General features: G+C 37.4%; 1 protein-coding gene across 1 annotated transcript in view; it reads left to right on the top strand.

Moving 5' to 3' along the window:
- The first annotated feature begins 245 nt into the window (after positions 1-245).
- Positions 246-27,632, top strand: part of LOC107564890 (CUB and sushi domain-containing protein 1-like) — a 170,197-nt gene continuing 142,810 nt past the window's right edge. The window contains exons 1-2 of the mRNA XM_016250060.1: positions 246-351; positions 10,300-10,516. Coding sequence (XP_016105546.1) covers positions 246-351; positions 10,300-10,516 — 323 coding nt within the window. The remainder of the gene's footprint in view (positions 352-10,299; positions 10,517-27,632) is intronic.

Raw genomic sequence — 27,632 nt, 5'->3', positions numbered from 1 at the left:
TATTTAAATTGTGATCACATTATTTGAAAATAGTGCCGATAACTAGGTGACTATTATTGAACACTCAGCTATGAGTTTCAGGAAGTGTTTTGTCTTAGATATCTCCTGTGAGCCTTCCGTTTCTTCCTGATCTCCACGCTGAGGTAGAGAGATCATGGAAGAGATCACATTCAGTCTGCATTCATCCCTTCCATTATTTGAATTATTGTGGGAGAGGGACCATGTGAGGATGTGTCCCAGTGCTCATGGGGTATCTCTCTCAGGGTGATGCATGTTCTTTGAAGGCTCTGATCCTGCGGTCTAAAGCGTTAGGAACCGGCTTCACATTTGAACAGCAGGGCGTATGCAGCAGTAAGACAGGCTGGGGGTGCCTTACACACAATGGCAGTATTAAAGGCATGCTTGTACCTTGCATTGTTGCGTCTGCTATTCACTTTAATAATGCTGATGCAAATAAATGGGTAACTATAATTTAGGGACCAATTCTCACTATTAACTTGTTGCATATTAGCATGCATATTACTAGCATATTGGTTGTGTACTTATAAAGCACATATTGTGCATGACCATATTCTACATCCCTTAATCATACCCAATACCTAAACTTAACAACTACCTAACTATCTATTAATAAGTTGTTATTAGGAGTTTATTATGGCAAAATTTGTAATTAATTTTTAGTTTAATTGTGAGAATGGGACCTTAAAATAAAGCGTGAATAATACATGTTGCTTTGTACAATCTTCATATTACATTTATACAAAGATGACTGAATATTTTCATGCAATTGCTGTCCTGCAGTAAAAGATGATGACAGTTGCGTTTAGACAATACAATGAATGCAGATCTTAAGTTTGACCTGGACGCACCAGTGAGGGGTGGTGGGATATCAGGTAGTAAAAAGATTGTGCCAAAAGAATACAATGAGAACTTTATGTCTGTTATTTTGTCTGTGTGAATGAGCAACTTTTGGAAAATGCAAGTGTTGACCTTTTGAAATGAAGATACCTTTTTCAAATATTTCTGGATTACTGTGGATTAACATTAGCATTAGCCCAAAACTGTCGTCATTTAGAAATGAATAGCCATGATTTTGGACCTCTGATTTGAAAACCTTAAATGAGCAGATCTCTTTTAAGAGTTCAGTGTACATGCCCACTGCTATGATTGGGTAGTATCTTTGCATATGAAATAAGTATTACATGTGGAACTCTTATGAAAACTTGTCAAACTTGACCTCTGCTAAAATTAAGACTAAATGTTGATTACAGCATTATACTGTATTTAGATATACTCCCATTGGATAAAAAGTTGCAGCACTGAGCATCATAGCCAATCACAGTCATGGCTGTTGCAACACAATTTTGGCATTCTTTTTTTGAATGCTTTTATAATAACAGTGAATACACAACGCAAATATAGGATTCATTGAGCAGTGTTGATCATTGATTATAATTTATTATAAAGTGCAGAACTGAAATCAATGATAACCTGACCCTGATTTACAGCTCCAATGACTACTAAGTGATTAATGGAGTGTTCTTGCTCTATTTTGTATATAATTTGATCACCATTTAAATAGCATATGATTTCCAAGCTACTAAGAGGACCAGTGTAAAATACCCATTTAGTCACTGGCTTGATTTACTGATGCATAAGCCCTATTCGGACAGGACTAGTTTTCCCAGAGGATGTTAGAGAGTTTTGTGAAGAAAAATATGTACTTTGCCATTTTAATCCTGTCCAAATCTGCCAAGTCTGTGCTTTTCTCACAAAACCTCTGTAAAAATTCTGGAGAAAATTACATACCTTTTTTCAGCTAACTTAATGGTCCTCTGAGAAATCTAATCCCAATTTGAAATAAAATCGCAAAGAAATCACAAAGTCTGTCAAATACGAATTTCTCTAACATCCTTCAGGAAAATTTGTCCTGTCCGAATAAGACCTGTCATTTTAACATCAGTCAATGTCAAAAACCAAATATGGGATGGCTAAAATGTGGCTGCTAAGAGGAGACCCTCTTCTCGCATCCTCTGCATCACTGCAGGAAGCAGATTTATCAGCAGTAAAACATACAAGCGGACCATTGGCCACGCATGCACAAGAGTGTCAAACCCCAGAGATGACGTACAAGATCAGAGAGAATCAAGGGAGGCACTGGTTCATTTCACTCAAAGCGAACCTATCCACATCTGCCCTGGCGAATCCCTGCCAGATAGGTCTGAGGATGAAACCTCCATTCTCCAAGCCTCAACCCATGTCTCGAGAGAAGATCTGCTTCCAGATTCAAATTACCTTTGATGTGCACCGCCAATAGCAATAGAAACTTGTTCTGCACCAGAAGAAGAATGTGCTGACCTAACCTCCCAATGAACACATTTCCATTTATAGTTGAGACAAGTGACATGTTGTCAATTCTGTAAATAACGTTACATCCTTGGATTTCTCAGAGGAAGTGGGTCAAAACCAAAAACACTGCCATCATCCAAACACCGTAGGGTGGGCATCCTTGAAAAAACTGTGTCCCAACCTACCATAATTATCTAGTGGCAAAACACTCCACAATGAAAAATCCTGAATCATGAACTGGGGTTGTTTCCAGTGCAAAAGGGTCAGACAGCACTGCATTTAAACCTCATTAAGTGAAGAGGATACCAGGATTCCTCTTTCTGCTATCACACCTCTGAAAAAGTCTCATATGAAGTAGGCCAAGTGGTATCACCAGTGAGGCAGCTGCTATTAGACCCAGTATTCTGCAAAACAGATCTATAAGAATGTCTTGTCTGGTTCTGATTCAGACAGAGACAAAATGACTAGACACAAGCAGTTGACAGTCACGATTGAACTGTGCACAAATTCAGCTATACCCCAAGGAATGCAGTCTGTTGCCATGGCAACAAAACACTCTTCTGAAGGTTTAAGCTCAAACTTACCCTGTACCTTCACAGGTTAGGTCAAGATGTTGATGCAAGTATTTCCCCTGCTTCACCAAGCTGAATATAGTTAAAGCGGGATTAGTAATTCATGTCGGAAAAGGTTTCTTCCAAGACCAGTCCAGTTTTAATTTGTTGACAGGACAAGAAATCACATCTAAAACCTCTGTATATGCTAGAGAGGGTCATGTTCCCTGACTGCTTGGGGGAAGAGACTCCACCTGACCCATGCACTTGACACTTACCATGCATGTCCTCTTTTGTAACAAAGTGAGCACACAGCGGATCACACACTTACGAAACGCCATAGTGTTCCACCCTGAGGAAGAGAAGTGGGTTACATAGGCAGGATAACCATAAACTGAAGGATGTTCCCATAGCATCATATACTGATCCAACGTCAATCGACGTTGGATCATATACTAATCCAACGTCGATTGAACCTATCAAACAGAATCCAGGGCCACTTTTTAGTCCCTTTTCGCATGTGGCAGTTACTCTTGTAGCCAACTGTGTGTGAATATAACCACCTTAAAGACTGACAGGTGTAATCTGCTTCTGTGTAAACATGGCCATGGTAAACAAGGCTGACCATTTGGAATCTAAGCACAAACTTGTTCTGTGTTGTTTCATGAATGAGACCATTGGTTTGTTGTTGTTATCATAGTGCAAATTTGTGTTTCTGTAAATTCTGTTTTCATTACACACATTACCCCCCCCCCCCTTTTTTAATGTAACAACTGTGCATTTAACCATAAAAATGGACTCCACTTGGAACGACTCTATGTCCTGTATCTAAGGTTAAAACTAACTGCTTTTTTGTACTGTGAGCACATGCATACAAATTAACATTTAGAGGAAGGATTTCATCAGACCCTGAGAGCATGACAAGTTTGGAAATTGAATTTTATTCCAAACCTCACCTAAACATGGACCTGAGTGGGAAAACACTTTTAGGTTCAATGGCAGGCACAAATGCACCACTACAGAAGAGAAATGCCCATACATAGATACTAAAGCTTTCTTTATAGTAATTTACATATACTTCCTGAACTAAATGAAAATGCCATAACTTACAGATGGCCGAGATAGATTGTGTTCATCTTTAGCCATATCTTGTATGCTCAGTGAGTGCCAACAATTCACAGAGATGCCACATCCCATCTGTGTACTGTCAACTTTTTTACTCTAAAAATCTGCTGGTATAGAAACACCTGCTTTATTTTACCCTGCTGTTTGGAAATCCTTGTTCTGAGCCCCTGTTCGACTGTTCGTACTGCTTAATCATAGCTAATTTGATCATCTACTCAACATCAGGTAATTTTGCTGATGTGTTCTCTTGGATGGAGTCTAATGTTGTTTCTATTCTAAAAACCTATGCTATGATGTACTATATTTTACACTTAAAATAATGAGTAAATTTTAAAGCTCTGATATCATTGAAATATACCTTATGAATTGAGTAAATGCAATTTACAAACAATAATTATTAGTAATGTGAACTTATCTCATCTGAAAAACAAAAAATCAAATTACTAGGAAATTGCACGAATAATTACAAAGAAACAGCGAGTAACACATTGAATTAAAGAAGAAATTAAGTAGAAAGACTGAAATATATTTTTTCTTGTAAGACGGCAGAGGTATAACGCGATGTGATGCAAAAAAAATTAAAATCAACTATTATAATCAGTGATACAGTGGGGGTGGGGGTTCCCCCTCGGTAGAAATTGTGGTCGGGTTGGGTTTGGCCCCCCTGGTAGAAATCATGGTCTGGGAGCGCCTAGATCAGACCAAAAGGGCACTTTTCTGTACCGTGCATGCCACTAGTAGGACGAGTAACACATTGAATTAAAGAAGAAATTAAGTAGAAAGACTGAAATATATTTTTTCTTGTAAGACGGCAGAGGTATAACGCGATGTGATGCAAAAAAAAATTCAAAATATCAACTATTAAAATCAACTATTATAATCAGTGATACAGTGGGGGTGGGGGTTCCCCCTCGGTAGAAATTGTGGTCGGGTTGGGTTTGGCCCCCCTGGTAGAAATCATGGTCTGGGAGCGCCTAGATCAGACCAAAAGGGCACTTTTCTGTACCGTGCATGCCACTAGTAGGGAAAGAGCTGCATGAAGTTCAAAATGTTCTTAATTGTAGAAAAAAAAATAGCAGCATATAAGATTTGAATGATGTAAGGGTGATTAAATAAAGACAGAATTTATATTTGAGTGAACTGTTCCTTTAAAGATTCATAATGTGAGAATTCTTCATTAGGTTTATCTTCATCATATTGTACCGCCACTGATGATGGATAGATCAGTGATTTGAGCAACTTTAAAATGATAGATGTATAAAAGAAAGGATTTATCATTAAGAAGAAGCATTTAAGAGTGACCTAAGGTAACAAAGAATGTATCTGTCAGTTTCTGATGTTACATATGTAGATTTATTGACAACACGGTCAAATAGAGAACTAATCAACACAGGCCTGCATTCATTCATATGCCACTTCCTTAAGAGCCCAGCTTGCTTCATTCCCAGCTCGTTAGAGTCATTTGGCTTTACTGAGGTCTACAAAAGTGTGCACTTTACCAGCCGTAATCGGCTATGCATGACTTAAGATTGACACAAAGCCCTGCTGAGGAATCAAAACAAGAGTAAATTGAAATCAATGACAACATCTATATGCAGATACACTCACAAGCTTTATTTAATGTTTGCTAATGGTGCCTGACTGAGGGTGGAATGATTTTGCCTTATTTTGCTTTCAGCAGAAAAACAAAAGAGGTTGAAAGGACAATGATATAATCTCTATTCATTGAGTTTTATACACCTACACCTTTTAATGAAGCCAGTTTCTTTTTTGATGCTGTTGGTTCAGCTTGGCATACTCTGATAAAAACTTGCATACTATGTTGGCATGGTCTGGTCTGACTGGTATAAATTGAATTCCATCTAGCGGCACCTATTAAAATTACTTTCAGTACATAAAGCCTTATGCATACATTAGGTTGCTGGCAGACGCAAACACACTTTCTTTCTTTCTTGTATTATTTTTATTTTTATTTATTTAACTGTAAGTGTTCAGCTACCAGTAATAGTCTGGTCTCAGCTCAGTTTAACAGTTGTTCCCATGGTTAAAGTTAGGATTAATAGATAGAGTTAAAAAGAAAGAACAAAACATTACAAATAATTTTCATTGACCAAGGTGGAAAAAAAGGCATATTCTTGTGTTTGAAACTTCTAAACACATATTTGTATGAAAAAGTAATGTAACGTATAATGATAAGGCTCTAAAACTTTTGTCCCTTCACACTGCTAAATGATAAATTACCTCATTAAGAAGAGAATGGATTTTGGCCTGGTGTTTTTTGCTCTGAACTACACCAGCAGGACTGACAGCAATATGCATCACACTGCTGTGGCAGCTATGCATCACACATTCTACACTAATCTTGTCCCATATAATCTTTGATGACATAAACTGACACATTTAACTTCCATATAATGTATACACTACATATCTAATAATCTTTGTACTATGTACTTCTTAGCAAAGATATGAAAAGTGGCATTACATAGAATGAAGCCAGGTGGTTGGAGTGTAAAGATTAAAACAGTTAAGCCAGCAATAATAAAAGTTGTTTATTTTAGGGTAGATTGTACAAGGTCTGACCTTGTGAAAAAGAATTACACTTTAGCATACTTTCCAAAATAGTACTTAAGCCTACTTATTATAGAAATAATATATTTTAAAATAATAAACTTAAATGCAAACTGAATGTAATGTTTTCGGGCACTTATAATTAAGGGAAAATGTATTAGAAATGAAACTGTATGTCATGTATTTAAATATATTTGTAATTACACATTTGTAATGAGGAAGTTGCAAGTTAGTATGTAGAGAATACATTTTTTTTAAATGTAATATCAAATGATACATTACACTTAAAATTATAATCAAGTACATGTGCATTCGTATGTTATTCAACACATCAAGGAGGTGTAATTCTTTAAAGCTGAACAAATGATCTGTAAAACAGTAATTTAAAATCTACACTCACCAGCCACTTTATTAGATACACCTTGCTATTACCTTTTGACTTCAGAACTGCTTTAATTCTGTGTGGCATAGATTCAACAAGGTGCTGGAAACATTCCTCAGAGATTTTGGAAAATGTATTAGAAATGAAACTGTATGTCATGTATTTAAATATATTTGTAATTACACATTTGTAATGAGGAAGTTGCAAGTTAGTATGTAGAGAATAAATAAATTTTAAATGTAATATCAAATGATACATTACACTTAAAATTATAATCAAGTACATGTGCATTCGTATGTTATTCAACACATCAAGGAGGTGTAATTCTTTAAAGCTGAACAAATGATCTGTAAAACAGTAATTTAAAATCTACACTCACCAGCCACTTTATTAGATACACCTTGCTATTACCTTTTGACTTCAGAACTGCTTTAATTCTGTGTGGCATAGATTCAACAAGGTGCTGGAAACATTCCTCAGAGATTTTGGTCCATGTTAACACGTAGTTGCTGCAGATTTGTCAGCTGCGCACCCATGATACAAATCTCCCATTCCACCACATCCCAAAGGTGCTCTATTGGATTGAGTTTGAGTTTGGATCTAGTGACTTTGGAGGCCATTTGAATTCAGTGAACTCATGTCATGTAAAAAAAAAAAAATGTGTGTGTTATCCTGCTGGAAGTAGCCATCACAAGATGTGTTCATAAAAGGATGGACCATTTATTCACCCTCAAGCCATCCAAGATATAAATGAGTTTGTTTCTTCATCGGTACAGATTTGGAAACATTTAACATTACATTACTTATACTCACCAATGGATCCTCTGCAGTGAATGGGTGCCATTAGATATTCAGTGTCCAAACAGCTAATAAAAGTATCACAATGATCCACATGACTCCAATCCATTAACTAATGTCTTGTGTAAAGCTGCCTGTTTGCAGGAAACACATCCATCTTTAAGGTGTTTTAACTTTAAATGTCCATCCCCTGTTGTCGTCTTTTACATTTTCAGCAAATGTTGGGTGAACTATTGCTCTAAGTACACTTAAGTGACCTTTTATTTATTTAATATTATACTATTTGCAAGTACATTTTTAAAATGACTTTTAAGATTTGAAGTACACTACAAATGCACAGTACAATTAAGCACCATTCTTTTTTCACATGGCTAGGATTGTTATTTTGCAGTGTACAAGCCCCTATGAGAAATACAGCAGACAGCAGACTTATTTATCATTTTAATGTATGGTAACACTTTACAATAAGGTTCATTAGTTAACTACATTAGTTAACATTAACTAATAATGAACTGCACTTATACAGCGTTCATTAATCTTTGTTATTGTTAATTTCAACATTTACTAACACATTATTAAAGTCTTGTTAACATTAGTTAATGCACTGTGAACTTACATGAACTAACAATGAACATCTGTATTTTTATTAACTAACGTTGGTGAAGATTAGTAAATACAGTAACAAATGTATTGCTCATGGTTAGTTCATGTTAGTTTATACATTAACTAATGTTTAACTAATGAACCTTATTGTAAAGTGTTACCTAATGTATTAATAAGATGTAAAGATCAAGAGTGTATTTGTTACAATGGCATGACAAAGTATGCTTTCACTTTCAGTAACAACTGTATCTGTGAACAACTAGTGGACTGCCTTTTATTGTTCCTGAGAATGCACTGCATCTGTGATTTAGTCAAGAACAGTGGGAAACAGCTGGCACTCAGCTGAGCATGCTTTGGATAACTATAATAAGTGTTTATTTTTTATTTTTTACAGTATATCACAATGCAACGTCCTCTTTTAAGTTTGCAATTTTTCAGGTATGAATCCATCAGCATATTGTAAAGATTATTACCAAGCATATGGAATCATTGTGCCATTAAGGAACATCTCAGTCTCAGTTTTGCAGTGAAAATAATCACCAGCAAATATTATGCAATAGTCAGCGACAGCATAAGAATGATTACCTGTAAATATTAGTGCATAAGAAATGAATATGGAGTAAAAAAGGCTCAGGACAACAGTGATGCAATATATATATTTGTGTATTCTGTTTAAGAGTAAAAAAAAAAAAAGTTTTGTTTACATAGTTATCATGAAAATAAAAGTTATTACTGTCCAGTCATAAATTAACTCAGATCAATAGTTTGCTCACATTTGGGCATTTAAAAAAAAAGTTCTAAACCATCAACTAAACTAATCTGGTGTTTAGCTGAAGCAATCCAAGTACAGTATATTAAGAAGATTAAATACAGTATTTGAACATATTTTAAAAGGTATTTTGAATTGTATTTTAATTTTATATTCAGATTTGTACAAGTACATGTGTGGGAGTGCAGGCTGGCACAACATTCACAATGCTTTATGGGAGTGTACTGCTGATTGCTCCTGCCTTTGCGAAGATTTTTGCTTCAGTAACAGAGAGGTCGCTGATTGGTGGATCTCTATATAAAGTGACATATGTCTTTGTGCAGAGTGCACCAAAAGTGCACATATGAGATAGCACTGACCTGTACCTTTCTCACTTCAAGTCAGAAAGCCATTTTACAATAGAATTTAAGACTAGGATCTGTATAGATCTCTCAATTTAATGTTTTACAATATGCGTAAAAATAGCAAGCTATTGCAAATAATGATGCTGAATTTGCAAGATAGATTTCTCGCTTTGAAAATAAATGAGTTTTACAGCTTTTTATCCATATTTTTATCTAGATCATGTACATGCTAGTACATATAATTATATATTATAATATATTATAATATTTATAAAAGTGAACAAAATTACCTTAATGTAATGTAGATAAAATCTTTAACAGACATAAAATTAATTTTCTCAACTAGGAAAATGAACCAAAAATAACACACACACACACACACACACACACACACACATATATATATATATATATATATATATATATATATATATATACCTTAAATTTTTCACTCTTTGTGATATTGCAGCCATTTGCTAAAATCATTTCAGTTAATTTTTTTTCCTCATTAATGTACGCACAGCACCCCATATTGACAGAAAAACCCAGAATTGTTGACATTTTTGCAGATTTATTAAAAAAGAAAAACTGAAATATCACATGGTCCTAAGTATTCAGACCCTTTGCTCAGTATTTAGTAGAAGCACCCTTTTGATCTAATACAGCCATGAGTCTTTTTGGGAAAGATGCAACAAGTTATATTTATACTATATATAAATAACTGCAGAGCAGAACTGTTTCAAAAACATATGTAAAATAATGTAATGACAGATGGAGGTCACTAAATTTCTGTTTTTGTGTTCTTAGGTCAGACTTGTGGCGGCTTGGTACAAGGTCTCAATGGGACTATAGAGAGTCCTGGCTTTCCCCACGGCTACCCCAACTATGCCAACTGTACGTGGATCATAGTCACTGGAGAGCGGAACAGGATACAGTTGTCATTTCACACCTTCGCTCTGGAGGAGGACTTTGACATTGTCTCCATCTATGATGGACAACCACAGCCAGGCAACCTGAAGATGAGGTGAGGCCTATGCTCCTTATTTCCTAATGCTATAGCTTTGCGATGCCTTTGTTTTGGCCTTATATACATGGTCACATGCATTTTTATGGCCTTTTGTTTCAGTTGTAAAAAGATATGCAGGTGTTTCACCATGTTTTCCATGAGTGAAGTCTCTATGAACCCTATGAACAGAAGACAGGAAGACAGGAAGTGCTTGATGATCTTTTTTTTTTCAAATGTAGTTCTTAAAGAGTCAAAGGTCAATTTATGTTTCCTGAAGAAAGCTGTTAGAAGGACATATTGCGAATAATTTTGGAGTTTGAAGTGTCAAGTGCAGAGGCCCCGTTAAAATGGATGATGAAGAATGAAGATGAAGAATTATTTTAAAGAGGTCAAATGTTGTTGCTAAAAAGAACATTATTTTGTGTATTTGGTGTAATTCAATGTGTTTATGAGGTTAAAAAAACACATTATTAAGGTTATAAGGTTAATTATTATTAACATTATAAGGTAAAAAAAACACATTATTTTCCACATAATGTACATTATTGTTGCTCCTCTATGCCCCGCCTTTCTGAAACACATCGATTTTTACAAAGCTCATCGTTCTGAAAAGCGAGGTGTACACTGATTGGCCAGCTATCCGGTGCGATTGGCTGAATACCTCAAGCGTGTGACGGAAATGTTACGCCGCTTACCATACTGTGAAGCCGTGTCTCGGCGCGACGAGACAAAACCAGTAAAACCCATTACAAACGAGGCATTTGTTGCATCCAGCTGGGGACATAATTATTGATTATAATGACTCATACTGTCTTTTTATGCGTTGCGTTATGTATCGCGCCGCGTAAACATAAAACCATGTCTGCATTTGTGATTGGAGAAACGACAAACAACAAGTGCTACACTGCTCAAAACTCGCGTTTGAATCATCAGTGGCAAATTCTTTAAATATAAAAACATACTTACAGGCTGTGAGTCAGAAGCGCCAGACTGTCCTTGCAAAGTTGGAACTGCCCCACTTTATAGAAGCAGCCTTTGTGCACAGACGCATTGTAAGCTACTCTGCAGGTTCAGGAAACAGTCCTCCATAAAACTGCACACATCTGAATATTTGGGTTGAACTGTTCTGGAACAGTGTTGTAAATACAACTTAACCACTGATTTCTAGTTGTGTCCTCTTTTGCAAGGCCAAACAAAGTAGTTTCGCTTTCACAACGAAACACATAGTGTCACACGGCGGGCTTGAGTGAGCGGAGGCCTGCGGGCTTGAGTGAGGAACGGCCGGCAGGCTTGAGAATTGCGTGGCCGGCGGGCTTGTGGCAACCACATGTGACGACCCCGGGTTGGACTCCACTTCGTCCACAGTGAAAGCCGATCCGGCGATCCACAGCACAAAGTTGATGTATTTCCCCAGCGACCAGCACGGATCAGCTCTAGGCATGACAAACCGGATATTGTCCACACAGTGACGTAGACGTGGGGGCGTGTTTAAATGAGGCGTTTTAGGATGGCGTGGACAAGTCTTCTTTTATAAAGAATTATTTTATAAAGAATATCTCTTTGGGTTTGAGATTTTAGTCTTTGCAACTTTAGGGATCTTATCTATGTACGAACAGCTTGTAACACTCCAAAGAGAAAGGAAAATTTGAAATTGCATCATATGACCTTCATATGCTACTTTAAGTGTCAGTGGTTGATGCAAATATTTACGTAAAGATAGATGGACTTATGGACTAAGAAATGTGGCCCAACCCATCCAAAAAGGTAAAATAATGATTGCAACGATTGTCTGCAGTCTGTATAGAAACACAGCAATTCAATGACTGATGACACTTACGTAGCCCCTCAAGACACTGCATCACCAGCGTTTATGGAGTATAGCAGGCTATGCACCCCTATTCAGGGAACCAGGGTTGCATATGTAACCAAGGTGTTCCCATTTATAGGGAACACCTTGAGCGACAACACTGTGTCAGTAAAAGGTTTGTGCTTTTTGGGAGCCTCTCCAGTGGTCTCGCACACAAAACAAAGTTTGTGGCCTGGCAATGTATAGTGCAGACTGCAAACAAGGTAGGGGGCAGCAAATGTCCCTAAATAATACAACAGTCTGCAGAGGAGTAGGGAATAGGAGGCTGGACAGGAACAACTGGGACGAAGGAGACTCAGAGATGACCAGAAGCAGTGGAGATGAGGGAAACTCAGGGCTGGGCAGAACCAGTGGAGACAAAGGAGACTCAGGGCTGGGCGGAACCAGCGGAGACGAAGGAAACAGGAATCTGGATGGGGTCAGCGGGGGTAAGAGTCTCTGGGAGCAGACATCTTTACATTATATAAATATCTCAAAGGATACCAAGCTCAGTCAACTTACTTCAGCGAAAAGAGGGTGGATGGGGCTCCATTCCATCCCTTCAAACTCCATGAGAATGCCCTCTAGATTATAGATGTTGGTGCCGTCTCTTGCACCTGGTCAGGCTCCCAGGTCAAAAAAGTCACTGGTGTGGTCCTCAAGGGACTGATCCCCCTGGGTGAGGAGGAGGAGACATACTGCTGGCAGATCCATTTCAATTATTGGTCCGTTGTTCTATCAGGCTTGCCTCCGCAAAGGCAAGGAGAGATTGTATTTAGCGGCACTTTAATTCTTCCAAAAACAAAACAAAGTAGATATATCTCAACACAGGAGCTCAGGAAACCAGGAACATAGGAGAAGCAAACCATTAATATAAAAACAAAATCAAGGACTGATACTCAGGACTATAAATATGCATTTATTTTTCATGAAACAAGGAATAAATGTGACTTATCAATTAACTCATGAGTAACCAGGGTAACAAATGGGTACCTATGGAAAAAACAGGCACACACTAGGAAACTATGTCAACTAAGCTAGACAGTGAAGTGACATGTAGCCAAGTATGGTAGCCCATACTCAGAATTTGTGCACAGTAGTAACCACACACACACACACACACACACACACACACACACACACAATGAACACAGACCTGGAGCAGTGGACAGCCATATTGCTGCAGGGGTCCTTGCTCAAGGGTCTCACCTCAGTCGTGGTATTGAAGGTGGAAGAGAGTGCTGGTTATTCACTCCCCCCACCGACAATTCCTGCCCGACCTGAGACTCGAACCCACAACCTTCGGGTTACAAGTCTGACTCTCTAACCATTGGGCCCAGGAAATAAACATAAACGTGACACTGTCCTAGTCAGGGTAGGGTGCTATCTGTGGCCATCCTGTGATCACAAAAAGAGCTAAATCAGTTAGTTGTTGAGGTAATGATTGAACTTTGGCAGGTGTGATTAACCTGACTCTCTCTGCTCTTGTTGATTGTATGAGAAAACTGTGAGTGTGATTTCTTTTTTGAATAGTCTTACCTGTTGGAAAAACTTGTGGATTGACATCTTCTCACAAATGCAGTGACAGGTGCATTTGTTATATGTTCTGTAACCTTTAAATACAGGATTTGGGGAAATTTATCTCAGGGTGTCAGAACAAACAATTCACCAGGCAGGAGTTCAGGGAGGGCAAAACTTAATTCCCTTTATTCTCAAAGTGAGGGAGAGTGGATAGGGTAAAAATGTAACTGTGAAGTATTACTTCCTTCTTAGACTAGCCCTTAGTGCAACAAATTCCTCAATCTGGAAGGAAGATCAGGCTACTCAAGTCCTCACTAAGCATCTGCCCACTAGAGCTTGTCTTTGTTAGATCTTGTCCAACGTCTGGGCTGTGGGACATCCAGCACTCTGCGTCTGCTCACCTCGCTGGCTGTTCTCCTACTGAGGTCTCCTTGTTCTCTTTTATGTGGTTGAGGTTTATTGTGTCTAACAGCGTGCAGCTGAGGCTCCCTGTTAGAGGGGAAAAGGTGCATACCTGTATTAGAGGAGCTATCCCTAGTCCTGTTCATTCTTACTGAATAACCCAGCTCCAGCCGTGGCCTCCTCTGATGGTGCTCTCCATGGTGCTAAAGATGTCTATATGCTGCTATGTGTTTTTGTTATTTGGATTTTTCGGTTTTGATCTTTTCCTGTTTCTTGTGCCATATTTTTGTTGGCCCTTTGTAGCTTTCTGGTTGATTAGTTCCCTGATTTTGTCCAGGTGTGTCTTGTTAGCGTATTAACTCCAAGGTATAAAAGCCATTGTGTTTCCTTTGTTCTTTGTTAGGTCTTGTTGTCCATGTCCATATATGGATGTCTTGTTGGTGTGCTCAGTTCTGTTCCTTCCATTTATTGGTTTCCTGGTTTGTCTTTGTATTTTATTATTACTACAACAATCTCTCTGCATCTGGATCCAGCTCTCCCTAGTTTCTGAGTTCACCTTTGTGACAGCATTCCAGTCAGTGGGTAGTGGAAGGGATCTACTGGTACATCCACGTGCATTTCTCATTCTGGCATGTCAAGTCTATGTCTCAAGCAGATATTGTGCAGAACAGAAAAGGCCGAGATAATCTGACACACCTTGCCTAGCTTCCCACCTGTTGCATCCAGACACCGCCACCTTCCCTTTAATATTCCAATAGTGCACTCCACTTCTGACCAGGTGCAGACATGGGCCATGTTACAGTGTGCTTCTTTGGCTGTTGGCAGAGTGCACTATGGGGGTGAGAAGCCATGGCTTTAGAGCAGTGGTTCTCAACCCGCGGCCGTCACGAATTCAAATGCGGCCCACCGTGCTGAACACAATTAAAAATAAATTTTAGTTTTTACATTAATTTAAAAATGTACTAAATAAATATAAGCTATAGCCTAATGTTTTTATGTAAAATAATTTTGTTTTTCATATATTCTTTTCAGACATGAGCAGTACTCACATAGCCTAATTAACGTTACGCATTTAAAGTAACGACCAAGTGGCCAGCGGCAGACAGTGAGCATATGCTTGATCAATTTAGCCTTCTCAAATCATCACGACTTGACTAAAATAAAATCTATAGAAATAAAACAGTTCAAGCATATAACAATGTTTGAACGTTAAAGCTAGATAAATGTGCGCTATATCCAATAGTTTGTGCGGAGAGTGGCAGCTGAAGCGCGCTTTGCAGGACATAGTGGACACTTGTTTTTTTTTTCAGTGGATACGCTGTCATTTTTGCTCATAAAGATAAGAGTAATACATCATTCGTAACTGTAAAGGGTCTACTTTTATTTGTGTGCACTCACAATATCAACAAAACGTTGTGCTTTTATAAAATAAAGAAATCAAACATAATGCGCTTTCTGCCGTCTCGTCTTTAACAGGCACGGAAACTCAGCGAATACATGCCTCACAGACATGATAAATATATCTATAGAAAGCTTTAAATTACTACTTAATGAAATAAAACAAATCAAAAACAAAAACTCTTTCATTATGATCATAATCCATAAAGATGCACTTCTCTCTAAAAGCGCGTCTAATGAAGAGATGGCGAGTCAGGATCGACACAGAAAACACTAGTTTATTAGTAAATAATTAAAATATCTCTTTACTGCTTTCCCCTGACGCATTTATGGTAATTACTTTTGCCGATGCTTTGTGGCAAGCTTAAGCCTATTGCGTGCATTTGAACGCAGAACTGTTCAGCTGCGCTGACGGCATACATGCTGCTACTGCTGGACACTAAACACTTTCGAGCCGCTCTTGACAGTCACGGTAGCTCGGTCTCGTGTTGTTTCCACCAGCGCGGCGATCTTTTTTCATCACTAATTGATGGATGTCTAAAATATAAAAATAAGGAGAAGCCTAAAACAGTCCAGAGGCCCTGCCCGCGTCTGAACTGTGACGTGAAAATTGTCCCGAAACCCAGCCCAAGGGGCGTAAAAAAGTCGGGGCCCGTCAGGCCTGGGCTGAAATGCAGGGCTCTAGCTCTGATCTAGCACACAGAAAACTATTTGACTGAAAATTTATCAGAAGAGATGAAAGAAAGATTGTGGTCATCTGTGCAATTCGGAAAAAGAGGCGGCTTTTCTGCATTAGGTTTTTTTTTCTTTCTTTTTTTTACTCTTTGTACAGCAGTTATTGTTCATTCGAAATTAATTTTTTAATCGAGAATATGTGTTACATAAATACATGAAATGTAGAACATATAAAAAAGTGCTCGTGGCTCGTCTGCCAGTGGGTGCCCCCCCACGAATAAAAGTGAAACTCCGCCTATGATTGTGCTGTTACTCCTTTCGAGCCGAAGTTCACAAAATTGGGTGTTATTTATGGGGAGTAGAATTATTTATTTATTTCAATGAATGTAATCGATTAGATATCATAATATTTAGGCTATAATATTATAAATCAGGTTGGTTTGTATTGCTGACGTAATATGTGAATGATATGTGTGCGGCCCGCGAGACTTGCACTTGGACCATAGTGCGGCCCTGTGGAAAAAAAGGTTGAGAACCACTGCTTTAGAGGATAAACTATGTCACCTGATGGTATAGAGATAATTATTCTGTGACAATTAAAGCAGAATAACAGCAAAGTACAAATAAAAAAAAACTTTTTTACCTTGAAGACAACGGTCTCTATATGCTCCGGGCTCGTCACAATTGAAGGAGTCATTCATGGAAATTGAATGGAAATTCTTCTTGTTTAACATACACATACAGTACTCATTTGAGTGAGTTGCTCACATGGCAACGTGAGTGCAATCTATTTCACCTAAGGCATTGGGGAATACTATTTGCCTCACAACATCCTCCATCACTTTATTTAACGAAAGGACAAATGGATGACGCCTTACAGTACAGCTGGCATAACTCTACTCACCAATGGCTGAGTTATTCCTGATCGGTCACCAATTTCTCTTTGAACTATTCCCGTAACCAGGAACCCAAGGACAAAGACTTCCACAGGTATGGCCTGGTTGCAGTTGGTGTGTCTCTGCTAATTAGAGCCTATCTGGGCACATAGCTGTAAGAGTGTACTGTAGCTCCTGGAAAACAGTACCTCATCAGTCATTCGTTGTTATACACTACCTACTATAAATAACAACAACTATAACAACTATAAATCTGCCTACTCTCTAAAAACATGTTGTTAGCAATGTCTTTGAGGAGCACCAGTGCTGCTATCCTGCCTCTTGCAAACCATTGCTTTATAGGCCATTTTATAGCCTGTAGACTGGCTGAAATAGTTTACACGTCTGGATCCAAAGTATACATATTACATACAATAAATAATTCAACTTTAATGCTGTGTAATTATGCTAACAGGGTTTTGGAAAACCAATAAGTGTTTATATTTTATTTGGAACAAGTAGCCTAGGATATATTCTTTTAATTGATTAGTATTACTACTACTTCTACAAATACTACTACTACTACTACTTATTATTATTTTTATTATTATTATTATTGATGTTGTTGTTGCTTAGATTTCCAAATACCTGCAGTACCCCAAGTCTGCTACAAGGAAAAGTGAAGACACCTGGTTAGAACCTGACGTGGTGCTAAGCACTTTTCTATGTCAAAGACCGTTTTTATAAATCTTAACGTTGACGTGGATTTTAACATATACACACTCTAAGATCAAATCTATGCATACACACATTTTATAAATGAGGCCCTAAGAGTCAAATTCATATCTAAATGATCAAATTTGAGTCTGCTGCCACACAAATATCTTCCAAAGACGCTCCCATATACTGTATAGCGCCTGAGATGAAGCCACAGCAGAAGTCAGAAGTTAGCAAAAGTCAGATGCTGTTAAGTGCTCACAGACAAGATGAGTTTGCAGTCCCCCAGATGGGATTAGGAAGATAATTTCACCAGTAAGAAACAATAAACAAAAATATTCTGGAAAGTGATTTTGTGCCTCTCTGTGATGGTACCACAAGGTGCTGCCACAGGCTTCTGGAGGGGATGTAAACTTGTAAGTTGAGGTAGGAGGGTGCAGAGTTCTGTATGCAAGCATCAATGTCTTGAACTTGGTGTGAGCTGCAACTTGTAGCCAGTGTAAAGCGATAAAGAGAAGTATGATGTGGGCATTCTTGGGCTCATTGAAGACCAGTCTTGCTGCTGTGTTCTAAAATTGAGTTGTAGCATCAGAAGCTCTCTCTTTGCTAGGTTGAGTTCCAGGTCATGTTCTTTCATCCATTCTGAGATATCTGCCAGGCAGACTGAGATCTATGCAGCTACCATGGGATCATCTGGTTGCATTGAAAGCTAGAGCTGTGTGTCAGCATACCAATGGTATGACAAACCATGGGCCTGTATAATTGGCCCCAGTGATGTAACATATGGAGAAGAGGAAGGGTCCAAGAACTGATCCCTGAGGTACCCCTGTGACCAGTTGATGTGCTTTGGATACCTTTCCAGTAATAAGAGAGTGCACAGAAGAATCTGATGGTTGACTGTACTGCAGACAGATCTAGCAGAATGAGAACTGATGATTTGGAGTCAGCTTTCACAATTTTGTTTTGTGAAACAAAATTCCTTTTAGGAAGGGGGATAATGTCTTGTATAAACAGGCTAAATACACACTGGAAAAGGAGATCAGAGTGGCAAAGAGGAATTATTCAGAAAAAATAAAGATTAAATTATCTTCCAGTGACTCGGCATCAGTGTGGAAAAGTCTAAAAGAAATCACCAATTACAAGACACCATCCCCCAGCACTGCGGAGAATCAACACCTGGCAGACGATCTGAACGAGTTCTACTGCAGGTTTGAAAAGACACCCCACACCCGCCCTGAACACCTCTCCACACAACCATTCACACCTCCAGCAACCCCCCTCTCCCCCACACCTGCAATTCAGATCAGCGAAGAAGAGGTGCGCCAGGTCTTCCGGAAGCAGAAAAGGAGAAAAGCACCAGGCCCAGACTGTGTTACACCAGCCTGTCTGAAATCCTGTGCTGACCAGCTGGCCCCCATCTTCACACAGACTGAAGAGCTTTGGTGACCGAAAGCAAGGCAGTCACAGTTTACACATGAGCCAGTCACGCATGAGCCATAGTGTCTACTTCCAGAGGTGCTGGAGGCAACAGAAAGAACCGAACACGATAACATGGCAGTTCTGAATATCTGTTAATAAATAGCTTAAAGCTAGAAAAAACAGCAACATCTCTAGGCAATTTATGTTCTGTGAGAGTTGCTCGAGATGCACCCATCTTCCCCTCTGAAACATGATTTCTACCGAGCCACTCTGTGTCAACAGTATTTCTCTGGTTGAATCACAATGAGGTTCGACTGTGACTGAGGAACTATTTGCTGATGATGAGGCTAATTCAGATTGCTGACTTTCAACAAATTCATATTTTAAGTTTCATGTGTATTTTGCGGTATACAGAAAATGTAGTCAGGTCAAGATAGCTGGTATAGTGGTGTTTTGGCATCTCCATGCAATCCTGCTTGGTATCACACCTTGACTTGTGTTTATTTGTATAAACAAGCTGTAAACCAATATAATTGTTAGTTTTTCTTCACAGTTTATGTTTGGAATTACATTGACTTCTTAAACTATTTGGGTCATTTTTGGAAAGACACCTAAAAATAAAATAAAATATAAATAAATAAATAAAAAGGCATGCAGAAAATAGTTTTGTGAGAATCATTATCAAACTTAGACTAGATATAAATCATTCATATTTATTTCAAATTATGTTTCAAAATTCTCAAATCCTAGTCTATTTTTATTATTTTATTTTATGTAAATATTCAGGTGAAAAATTTAAGTGCTAGCCTAGCCATTTGTCAGTCTATTTGAGCCTCTCTTAAAATGTTCCTGTACTACTATGAGAAAGTGTCTACTTTAAAAACAGACAAGATAGATGACAGATAGGTCAAGTTAATGCAAACATACAAAAAACAAACAAACAAAAACAAAGAACAGTGCATTAATGCTAGGATTAGCTGCAGTGCTTAGAATAATATTTTTTCCCAACTCTTTAAACAGTTCGGCAATGGTGTGTTATACTTGTGTTAAAATTGTGACCTGGCATTTCTAATATTGTTTGGAGTCTAGGCTCCACTGAAATATATTTTTCTGTCGCAGTAAGATGCATTAAGAGTTGGAACAATATGCAGTTATGGTTTTATGATAAAAACAACAACTTTATTTCTGCTGCACTTTTGACACTCCTCTGAGGCACTGTGTGCAAATACATCAACATCCTGAGGTAAAAAATTAACATGGATTGTTGTCAGTCTACAAAGGGCATTACTAAAGACAAATACTTTAGAATTGCCTTTGCATTTCTGTAGGAGGAAACAATTGAGTTCAGAGACAAATGGCTGATGCACAATTTCATTTGGAAGCATTTGCTTTACAAATGTTGTATTACATGTGTATTTGGAATATATATCATATAATGATCCAAACTGCACAAATACATCATTTGTCATTCTTTGTTTCACTTTCTTTCTTACATATTGCCTCTGCTGTTTCCAGATGCCCTCAGAGATCTGACTGTGTCAGATACATGTACATTTTCTATATGGTTTGGGAGCTATATCTACTAACCCACAGCATACGCTCGACTTAGCTGATCTAAACACCTGTAAACGCTCATCAGTTGAATGTGTGTTGCTTGCCTCTCATGCTTCTGACATACCCTTCATTTTTGCATAACTCCATGTTTCTTCATGTTTATACTGTAAAGCAGCCCTGCCCACAAGTAGCTGTGCAAATGTATCGACCTCTGTATTACATTTTTTCATCTGACGTGCGCTGCATCCTGGAATTAAACCACACCATGCTGGTTTCGTCTGGCCAGAGGAGAACTGGCCCCCCGACTGAGCCTGGTTTTTCTCAAGGTTTTTTCTCTATTTTCTGTCACCGATGGAGTTTTGGTTCCTTGCCACTGTCGCCTTTGGCTTACTTAATTGGGGACACAATTTCTGGCAACATTGTTGACTTGACTGAACAGACACTATTGGAAGAGAACTGAACTGAGCTGGACGATGACATGACTAATCAACAATGAACTGACTTTAACTGATAAACTGACTGTCTTCTAATGTCCTCCTGCATTATCAGCACAAGTTTTTCCTGTGTAACACTGTAAAGCTGTTTGACACAATCTGCATTGTATAAAGCGTGTATAAATAAAGGTGACTTGACTTGACTTCCGCTGCATGTTATAATACATGCACAATGCAACAACTCTTAGCTGTAGTTTACATTGTGCAATTCTCTTTTTAATCACCCTTGAATAATTTATCATTTTTATATTGAATCATTTATTATTTATTTGTTATGTATTTATTGTTATAAAGTTATTTTTAATTTGCACTTTACTATAACAGTAAAACTGTTAAAACAAAAAATACTGTTTAACAGTAGCGCTGTTTACTGGTCTATGCAACACTGTCACCATGTTATTTTCCCACTGTACTGTGTTGTGTTGCTTGCGCTAAATGTTTACACATGTCTGTATTTGTGCCCTTTATGTAGTCCTGTGTGTTGGTCTGCATGTTCTAGTTAATTTTGTGTCATCTGGTATTAATCTATGTTGGAGCTCCAGGGTTTTGGAGGGTTGTTGTTTTAATTTCAACTGTGTACTGTACCAATTGTATATGGCTGAAAATACAATACAAAGCCACTTTGAATCAATGTAAACCATTAATGCTACAAACAGCATTGAGTGTAAGTTTTCTTTAATACTCTAATTGCTTCTAATCAGGGTTGACTTGGTTCACAGTATGGAGAAAAAAATTATTGATCAAAAATTCTGTTTTGGAAATGTTACCTTCAGAAACTATCCACCTAGCTGTTTGTACATAAAATAAGAGATCCTCTATCAGTTTAGTTTTTCTTAAATTCTAATTGCCGAGTTACCAACGAAATCTATGGAAGGTTTAAAAACACTGCACTGTTTAAATGGTACGATGAGGCAATTGCCACTACCATTATGCAAAGGATTATAATGTAAATACTACCAAATTTTATCAAGTCATCCTCTCATTGTCTTTATAATCTTCCTTAAGATTATTATATATCCCCCTCTTTCTAACTATTTTGTAATATTGTTAAACATGATCAATAGAGCTCATATTAGCTTAAATACCTAATGGGTTTGGTCATAAATTAATCACTTTTTGATTATAATTCTCAATCTCCTCCAACAAGTAATTATATTTTTCAAAAAGAAAATGAAGCCTACTTCAGTAGTTATTTTTATTTTTTTTATTATTAGTAGTATTTTTATTGTGACATTGTTTTTTAACAATTAAGCACCACTATCATTATTATTATTAAAAGTTATTATTATTTTTATTATTGCAAAATCTAATATCTTATTTCTTTCAGTTGATTTTGTGGTAAAATGTAACCTGAACTTCAGGAGATTTTTTTCTGATAACACCATCTCATAGTACATTTTGTTTTGAGGTGAGATCCGTAAACAAGTACGGATAGTACTGAGCTTACAGCGTCATGCAAAATGAATGACACTAAATGTCATTTTATTAGTCGGAGGCAGATGTGATGGAATGTGAAAGGCAATGAGGCTCAATTGACTTTGAGCTAATGCAAAAATTGTTTGACAAGTATCATTAGAAGACAAAATATGAATATTACAAAATATGAATATTAAAATGAAAATGCATATTTGAAGTAGGGATTGTTGAGAATGCATGCTGTGATTGATTGCTAAACAGATTTTTGGTTTGATGCCGTAATGATGTTTTATCCTGAAGGTGGCACTTTAATGGTGCATTCAGACAACAATCACATAGAGGCACTTCTGAATAGAGTAATTTACCTTTAATGAATACAGTTGAAAAATGGTTCCTCTGGCTGTGTAGTATTACGCATCTGATCTGATGGTGCTGACACTCAGTGCTAACGCTAATTAAGCGGAGCCATTACCACAGGGCATGCATGTCGCTCAGAAGAGTTGAGCTCTGACTCTCTGCTGTGTGTCTCATGGGGCATGATGGAGCTATGTCTTACGGGCTTTAGAGGCTGACACCAAACATGCTGTGACCGCAATATCAAACTCTGTGTATGACACATAAGTGCCGTCTGTTAGCTTCACATTCTTCGCTTGTGGAATTGAAACCTATATGTGACAATGTCAATCACCAGTTTGTCTGCGAGCTTTGTCTCCCCACCACAAGGTGTCAGTGAAACCTTAATGCGGCCCTTTTCATGCTAATGAAATGCCAGTATCTTACATGCATAAGAGGGTACCCTACATTCAGAGTGGGAGAAAAAAATAGGGCATGCAGAGATAACCAGTCACTCGAACAAATCCAGCACACCGGATAGAGAATCAAGCTAGCTGAACTAAGAAAGCATTTTGTAAAACTGAGAAGTGGGAAGGTTGCTTTACTCTGCTAGTCCTATTGTTACACTTTGATAATTCTATAAGCTTCTTTATGCATGCACAGAAAAGATATCAAATGTTTTTTTTTATTATTATTATTTTTTTTACTAATTTCTAACATCTTTCTACAAGTTCCTATAAACGCAATATAAAAGAGAAAAGTATGTGAGAGACAGATAAAGAAAAAAGAACAATGGGGAGAAAAAAAAGAGTCATGAAACTTAAAAATTTACAAGGTAGTTTACCAAATTACCAGGGTTAATAACAAAGTTAACTGGTTTCAATATTTTTATATTTTATTTTTGATTTTATTTAATAGGACAGTATAAGGAGAAACCAGAAGGAATCAGAGAGTAGAGAGGGGAAAGGACCTCAAGTCAGAACTTGAACTCGGGTTGACCAAAGCTCTGTTGCACGATATGTCAGAATGCTGTCCATAAGGCTATAGCTCCAAGGGAAAATTCTAGAGAGAATAGAGAGAATTCTACAGAAAAATTATTATAATGATTTTTATACTATAAAAAATAAATAATAATTCAAAAAGTATCATAAAAGTACAATTTTGTCATTATTTACTGACCATCAAATTATCTGTATTACTTTCTTGCTTGTGTGGAACACAGGAATATTTAGCAGAATGTTTATTCTGCTCTTTTCCATACAGTTAAATAGATGGGGAACAAGGACAGTGATTTCATACTTTAAGGAACCCTCCATAAAACATTTACAGTCAAAATGAATATCATATTAAAACATAATTAATATTAAATGATATTATATGATATTATAATTTGCTATTTATAGGTATTCTATATTTGGAAGCAAGATGACCACATTTGAATTGCTGTCAAATGTGAATGTTAGCTTTTTGCACCATAAATGTTGTAATCATGTACCAGCCAAGCCTTGATATTATTAAGGGAGGGTGTGGGGATGGTGCTACATTTGGGGAGGGTACTAAAATAATTGCTAGTTTAACATGGCTAGCTAATATCTGTCGCTCTGAGAACAGGTCGCTCAAGTTAATATCATAGATGTGGTGCATCAGAATTGCACAGCCCTCGGTACCAGAGATGTGTTCAGGTTGCTGGGAGCAGTCCAGAGAGAGCACTGCACCCACAGCAGAAGAATGCATCACTTTCTCGCTGACTGATAGCACACATCACTAGTGCTGCTTTATGCACATCAAACACCTGCCACGGTGCATATGCTCTCCTCTGAGGAAAGAGTCACTCTCAGGCTTTGCAAAATACATTCACAAGCACCAGAGATGAGTGATTAGAAAGGTAAAAAGAGAAGTTACTATGCTGAAAGGAAATTTAGAACTATATCAATTGGTGATAAATGGTGTTGTGACGAGAACTGTGTTCCATATAACTTGAGGAATTGTACCAACCAATACTTAGATTAAACCAAAATAAATCATGAAAATTACTATTATATATGATATTCTTACTTTGTTATATCTTAGTTTAAAGTGCTTACATACTTCAGAGCCAATGGACTATTCCAGTGAAGATGTAATCATTTCCCAAATAAAAATCTGTACCAAATCCTAGTGAGCTGCCTACTTGGGCAGTATTTTAAGGCATCGTACTGTAGGAGCACTCCAAATATGAAGGCTGCAGCAAAAATTAGGCAGTAAAATTATGTTTCCAATACACCTCATTCTGGCCAAATTTTAAAGTTGCATAACTTAGAGCCTTCACAGAGAAGGCAATCCCATTAATGTATTATGACGAGCTCAAGTAATGTCCATTCAAGATGTGGAAAAAAAAGAGAATTGTTAATTATAAATACTTACCTTTCAATCAGTACCAAAGTGTATGAATAAAAATAGTTCATAATAATAATAAAACATATATTTGACCCATTTTTGTGTGTGCTGTATATTTTAAAGCTTATTAGAGTATCAACTTGTTAGCTTAGCAGCATACTAACACCAAACAAATTAAATGAAGATTTTCAGTAATTTGAGCTACAATAGCTCTTTTGTGGGATTGGACCAGATGGACTAGCATTCACTCCCCATGTGCATCAATGAGCCTTGTGTGGCCATGAGCCTGATGCTGGTTCATCGGTTGTCCTTCCTTGTACTTTTGGTCGAAGACTTGATGTTTTGGAGATGCTCTGACCCACGCTGATCTTTTCGCTTGCCCCTTTTTCCTGCTTCCAACACATGAAATTCAAGACCTGACTGTTCACTTGATGCCTGATATATCCTGCCCTCTTCATTTGTCAGTGGTTTAAATGTTGTGGCTGATCAGTGTACAAATGTAGTCATTGTGGCTCTTTTTCCAACCAGTGGAAGACAGGGGTTAGTGTTGAGTCAAGCAGTTTAGGAAACAATCATTGTTTGTGAATTTTCGGTGTGTTGTCCCTTTAAAACAGATGGAAGTGGATGCTTGAGTTAATTTAGCCTGTTTTAATAGCATACACTTACATAAATTCAGCTTTTTTCATGTTAATGAAAAGCAGACACCATGCATTTGGAACATACTAACCTATAGTCAACAGTTTGTCAAATGTTTGTGTGGAACACACTTATTTATTTGTAAAAGGCAAAATATTTTATAGGTCCAGGAACTTTTCCCCCCCAGTGTTTTGATATTTTAAGCTAAAATAACCCTAATTCACTTTATGCTTTCTCCTCTCAGTGCCAGTACTGGGAATGCTTTTGATGCTTCTGTGAATCTAACTAAATATTAGCATGGGCTAACTTTGACATGGGCTCAGCCACATGCCACATTGCCATCAACACATGACAGTGGATGTTGTGTTGAAGCTAAAGGCAGAGTGAGTAGTCAGTTAGCAATAATGGAATTAGAGTTTCGGTAATCGACTAAAGTTGAGTGGTAAATTATTACATATCTGAGAAAGTCTTTCTGTATCTCTCTTGTGTTATTGATGAGCAAAATATAAAAATTGTGTAACACCCTATTCTGAATATAATAATGTTGAAAAGAATTTCACCGTCATTCAGGTCGATTAATTATGACAGCCGACTAACCTTATCTCTGTGCAATGCTGTATTGCTCTGACAAGTATGTTGTTAGAGGACACTAGACATATGGTGGGTCTGTATTTGTTGTTTCCCAAAGAGCACACTCTGAATTTCACCAGCAGGACTTCACAAATGTAGAATCTTCATCAAATACCTACTGTCAGTGTGGATTTGGTAATATTCCTGGATGGTCACAGCAGGATTTTCACAAAAATGATCCTGCCAAAGTTACTGCTTCCTAATGTGATGAAACACTTATTCCAAGATACTAAACATAGCATAGTCGGGCCCGACATCAACTAGTTTTCAGAGTGGACTTTTTAAAAGATAATGCTATGACACAATTTGATTTATTGCACCTGTCACGGCAGAGTTGTCTCTGCAAAGATGACATGTCACATGATATGTACTGCAAACCAGGAAAGAGTTTTCGGTAGCAGTAATTTTGGGTAAATTTCATGAAATCTGTCAAGACCATGTCCAGTATTTAACTTAAAGTGTATATGCCTATTTTTAGAACCCCTAAGATTGTTTTCTATTGAGACATTATTTTCCTTCCCCAGTTCTAATTACTGTAACAACAACAACAACAATCTTTATAATCATAATTTATTTAAATGCAAAGTATTTGTACTTTACATTATGGTAAGATTTATTATACTCTTTTCTTTTATTTTACATTCATTACTGATGGGAAAAGACACAAACGTTTCCCATCAGTAATGAATGTAAAATAAAAGAAAAAAGAAGATTGTTCTCGTGAGTGAGGATCATAATTTCCTATACTAAGTAACTCAACAGACTGACGCACCAAAATAAAAAGATCAAGTAACGCAAGAGCACAGTGCAAACGACGTTGTTAATACATCACACAACCCCAT

Source organism: Sinocyclocheilus grahami, unplaced genomic scaffold, assembly GCF_001515645.1.
Source record: "Sinocyclocheilus grahami isolate Dianchi unplaced genomic scaffold, SAMN03320097.WGS_v1.1 scaffold969.1, whole genome shotgun sequence".
Classification (NCBI taxonomy): domain Eukaryota; kingdom Metazoa; phylum Chordata; class Actinopteri; order Cypriniformes; family Cyprinidae; genus Sinocyclocheilus; species Sinocyclocheilus grahami.
Note: the sequence above shows the minus strand (reverse complement) of the source record. Positions and strands in the feature narration are given on the sequence as shown.